Source organism: Panicum virgatum, chromosome 1N, assembly GCF_016808335.1.
Source record: "Panicum virgatum strain AP13 chromosome 1N, P.virgatum_v5, whole genome shotgun sequence".
Classification (NCBI taxonomy): Eukaryota; Viridiplantae; Streptophyta; class Magnoliopsida; order Poales; family Poaceae; genus Panicum; species Panicum virgatum.
In genome coordinates, this window is record NC_053145.1 from 40,699,048 (window position 1) to 40,703,779 (window position 4,732).

Below are 4,732 nucleotides of genomic sequence, written 5' to 3' on the forward strand. Positions count from 1 at the left end.
TCCACACCCGTACCTGTCATACCTGATGAGTACAAGATTTTCCCTAATAATGTACTCACGGATAGAAAACTCATTACATACCCATCTTCTTATCGAGTAAAATTCGGATACTCGGGTTTTGGGTACCCATTACTATCTTGACTACTATTACTTGCTAGGGAGCTTGCATGACAGAGCTGCACGTTCTGCCGCGCCCTTTGGTCAATCATGGCCTTAATTTTAGGCTGCAAAGTCAATGCATGCATGTCTATGCATGCAAGGATGGATGCAAGCAAGGTCTGCCTAACTACTGCTGTCTGCATGCGAGCCAATCAAGGCCACTCTCTCTGCACTCATCATGAATCGCTCGCAGTAGGCTTCGCGGCCATCGGCATCGTCCGGTTGCTCGTGTGTATAAATACCCCTGGGCAGCAAGCAAACTTCGCAGCAACACAGCAGCAGCTCGCTAGCTAGCTAGCTTACATATACATAGCAGCCAACATCTCGATCAAAACATTCGATCGAGCTGCTAGCAGCAGCTGCTACACATACAGAGGCGAGCTGCAGATCATCGGAGATGGCGAGGCTCAACGCCGCCGTGCTACCTCTGTGCGTGGCACTGCTCGCCTTCTCCCTGGCCGGGCAGTCGGCCGCCGGCAGGTACTACTCGGACCAAGTCCAGGACAAGGTGAGGAAGGAAGTGGAGAAGGCCATGGCGTACAACCCCAGCATCGGCCCCGCCCTCGTCCGCTTGGTGTTCCATGACTGCTGGGTCAATGTAAGTAACAGCCACCACGATTTTATTTATTTATATATATAGTTCATCAAACTGATGATATATGATGGCTCTATCTACTACCTCCTCATCACTGTCTCTACATACATATAATAGGGTTGTGATGGATCCGTGCTCCTGGACAAGACGCCCACCGACGGCACCAACACCGAGAAGAAGGCCGTCAACAACATCGGCCTCGCCGGCTTCGAGGTCATCGACACCATCAAGCAGAAGGTCGGCGCCGCCGCCTCCTGCGCCGACATCCTCGCCTTCGCGGGGCGCGACGCGGCCGACATCCTCAGCCGCGGCAACATCTTCTACTCCATACCGGGCGGCCGCAAGGACGGCGTCGTCTCCTCCGCCGCGGCCGCGGACGCCAACCTCCCCGAGTCCACCTTCGACTTCGGCCAGCTGCAGACCAACTTCGCCGCGCCCGGCCGCAACTTCACCGTCGAGGAGCTCGTCGTCCTCTCCGGCGCGCACTCCATCGGCGTCGCGCACCTCTCGTCCTACAAGGACCGCCTCGGCGCCGACGCCACGCCCATCGACTCCGACTACCAGTCGGCGCTCGCCAAGGCCACGCCCCCGGAGCTGCTGGGCAAAGGGCAGGACCCGACGGTGCCCAACAACCCCCGCGACGCGAGCGCCGCGTTCCAGAAGGACGCCGCCTACGACCCCGCCGCCGTGGGGGTGAGCCCCACCAGGGGCGTCCTGGACAACAGCTACTACCACAACAACCTCATCAACAAGGTGCTCTTCAAGTCCGACTGGGTGCTGCGCACCGACGGCTTCGCCGCCAGCAAGCTGCAGGAGTACAAGGACAACGCGGCGGAGTGGAACTCCGACTTCGCCGCCGCCATGGTCAAGCTCAGCAGCCTGCCTGCACAGGGCAAGAACCTGGAGATCAGGAAGAACTGCAGGTTCACCAATCAGCAGTACTACTACTAGTACTAGACCGGCCGAGCGCTTAATTGCTTCAATGATGCATGAGACAAGCATGGAGCCAATACTCCAATATCTAGCTGCATCAGTTACAGTTCTATTTGTCCTTTTTTCCCCCTTCCCTTCAATTCATCAAGTAATCCTAACGGTTTACTGGTTACAGCTGATGTATGTATTGTATTGCACACTAAACTGATGTATTTTGTTAAGGAAAGAAACAATGCTCTGAAATATATGGTTATGTTACTACATTGTTCAAGTATTGCTATCACACAATTTGTAACAATGCTTTTTGCTATGAGCGAACGGTACGATGCTTCAGAAGAAGCAAAGATCAGAAGTTTATTTCCTTTTTTTAAAAGAGAAAAATGGACAACTAACTTGGCACCTTTTCCTCGGTGTTTTGGACATTGAAGCTAATGCCTTCCGTTTCTGCATGTCTACTTTCGACGTCACGGTCACATTGGTTCAGACAAGCTGTCTTAATTTGTTTTGACACGATCATTTGAATCTTTTGCAGCTTGTTTTCTTTGTCTTTTTTTACCTAGCGAAATATGCCACACATACTCCTGGGAGCTACATGTCCGCAAAAGAGGGCCATGCCCCCCCCCCCCCCCCGGTTCAAATGAAATCACATATGTATATGCAAAATTGAAGTCTTGAAGATCCATCTGGCGTGCACCCAATCACCAAGACTGGCAGCCACACTAGAAATTCCAGACAGCACGCAGCACCGGAGTGACGGCCGCATCGTCGCTCGCGCCTCATCGCCTCGTCGGGCCCTGCCGCCCCCGCCCTCTGGTCTGCAGTCACCATCGTCTGCTGCTTGCCGGCCTCCCACTACTAGAAAACAGACCTTCAGCACCAGCTGAGAAGGGCCAAAGAAACCGGTTTCCCAACCGGTGCCCCACAACCGCTACCAATAGCCTCGCCTTAAGACACCGGGTTTTTCAACCGGTGCCTTAGTCTTCCATTGGTACCGGTTGGTGTTTGGCACCGGTTGGTCTTTCCAACCGGTACCAATGACATTTTCCCTTTTTTTACCAAATCTAGTTTTGTTTTTTATATTTATTACTGTTTATTCTTTTATAATTGCTAAACGCACTCAATCTCTACAGTACTATACGTTCATTGGTCGTTCGTGTTCGTTTTCAGAGAATATTTGAAACTAACTAAAAGTGAAATGCGAGCATATAATTAAGCTAATTAGATTAACTAATATATTTATAAATTTACAAACATCAAGACATAATGTTTAAAAATATTTACAAATATACAAATCATGTTTGTAGTCCAACTACTGGTCCCCTCAGGAGGTCGATGGAAGTCCTCTATGGATGTGACTGTCGTGGTAGAACTCGCCTCTAGGATCCAAGATCTCATTCAAAATGAATCCGGCGAGCTGCTCGCACACGGCGTTGATCCGATCAGTAGAGTAACATTCATTCCCCATTTGAGACATCTATCATTTAGAAAAAAAGGATTAACATCATGTGCGTTAGTACAATTATGAAAATATACTAGTGAACGGTTTGGACGTACTCTCGTGTCTTCCTCAGTAACCTTCCCGCATAGAGTCATGATGTGCAAGTAGTCGCATACGTAGTACCCGCACCAATCAGTTCCTTGTTGTTGTCTCGTACACTTAAGGAGAAACAAATAAATTACTCAATTTAGAACAATTTGGGATTATATACTTAACTAGACAAATCTTTATGAATCAACATACCGGATAATCCATGTTAACGTTCAGTTTGGGCCTCCATTGACCACGTCCTTTGTTATTTTTCACAAATTTTTTCCAAACCCTGCGCTCAAAGTTAAGTTTGATATTCAGGAATTGTTATTAACAGAAAAAAGATTTGATTGTGCAAACTGAACTTACCTGTTCAAGGGGTCTATGATATGTTGGATTGCGGACTTTGGATTTCTCATTGAGTCAAAGACTATAAGATTGCCGGTCTCTACGAAAAGTATGAGTAAAATCCAATGATAACTGCGGATATAGATAGGATATATACATACATGCATTAGACGACTTAGTATTTATTTAGTAATATAACAGAGGATTGAGTCGACCAAGGCTTACCCAAAGTTGTATGGTATGAATATATAGGATTTGTAATTTTGCCTAGTCAACGAATCATACATGTTTTGGCACGTTTCCATGTAATTTTCGTTGAGCACTTTCTGGTTGACTAGCAAAGGAGACATGAAGCCGATCTGATGGTGCCATCCATGTTTTCGGCTTCTTTGAGTCTCCTGTCTAAACGATACAATAGAAATTTTATAATTCACACATATAATTATGTTCTTGTTAACAAAAAGTATTAATGTAGAGGTAAGTGATACTTACAAAACACAAATGGTGATGATAGAGGCGTCGAGGGCTTGTCGATGGTAAATGTGATATAAATTTTCGAAGTACACCCAGAAGTCCTCCTCCCCGCGGAAGAAATCATGGTCACGATACTTGACTCCAAACATTTTCCCTTGGCCCTTCGACATTCGCAGGTACCATCTATGCAAATTGAACATCTGCGTGCCTAGACTTTTCTCCTCTTCCTCAGTGACAAAAGGTTTTCCATGCTGGAATGGAGTAAGAACGGGAGCGACAGGGATTTCCTCCTCCACTTGCCCCGTTGCCTCCTCTAGCGTTAATCCAGTTTCAGAAAGAAATATCGCGGCCTGTAGGTCCGCCTGGAGTTGTACGTCCGTCGGGTGTAGGAGTGGCAACCCTGGCACCCAGAGGGGCTCGAGTCCTTTTTGTTGTGTGCCAAGCTGAGGAATGGTCTTGCCACATTTTTTCTTCAGATTTCTCACCTTGTGTGCTTTTTGTCAGAGTACGATCATAGTCCGAGGGTAAGCTTTTCGGTTTTGGTGGGTTGTCTAGGTTTGCAAGAAGCTTTTTCCCTAGTTCTAGAGGTACCTTTTCCCTCGGCGGGGGGACTTTAGGCTTCAATTGTTCTTTTATATATCGAGCAATCTCCTCTTCCAACTCCTCAGCAGTTTTCTCGTAGGTTAATTTTTTTC

General features: G+C 47.7%; 1 protein-coding gene across 1 annotated transcript; it reads left to right on the forward strand.

Annotated features, from left to right (window-relative positions):
• Positions 1 to 436: 436 nt before the first annotated feature.
• Positions 437 to 1,950, forward strand: LOC120654087 (peroxidase 2-like). The gene is made up of 2 exons (XM_039931668.1): positions 437 to 757; positions 872 to 1,950. The coding sequence occupies exons 1-2, from the start codon at positions 557 to 559 to the stop codon at positions 1,703 to 1,705; spliced, it is 1,035 nt and encodes a 344-aa protein (XP_039787602.1). The 5' UTR covers positions 437 to 556; the 3' UTR covers positions 1,706 to 1,950.
• Positions 1,951 to 4,732: the final 2,782 nt, after the last annotated feature.

What these genes read in the sequence shown, in the direction of transcription:
- LOC120654087 (XM_039931668.1), top strand. Translation starts at nt 557, where the DNA reads ATGGCGAGGCTCAACGCCGCCGTGCTACCTCTGTGCGTGGCACTGCTC. An exon ending in TCCATGACTGCTGGGTCAAT is followed by an intron (nt 758 to 871) that starts GTAAGTAACAGC and finishes TACATATAATAG; the next exon opens with GGTTGTGATGGATCCGTGCT.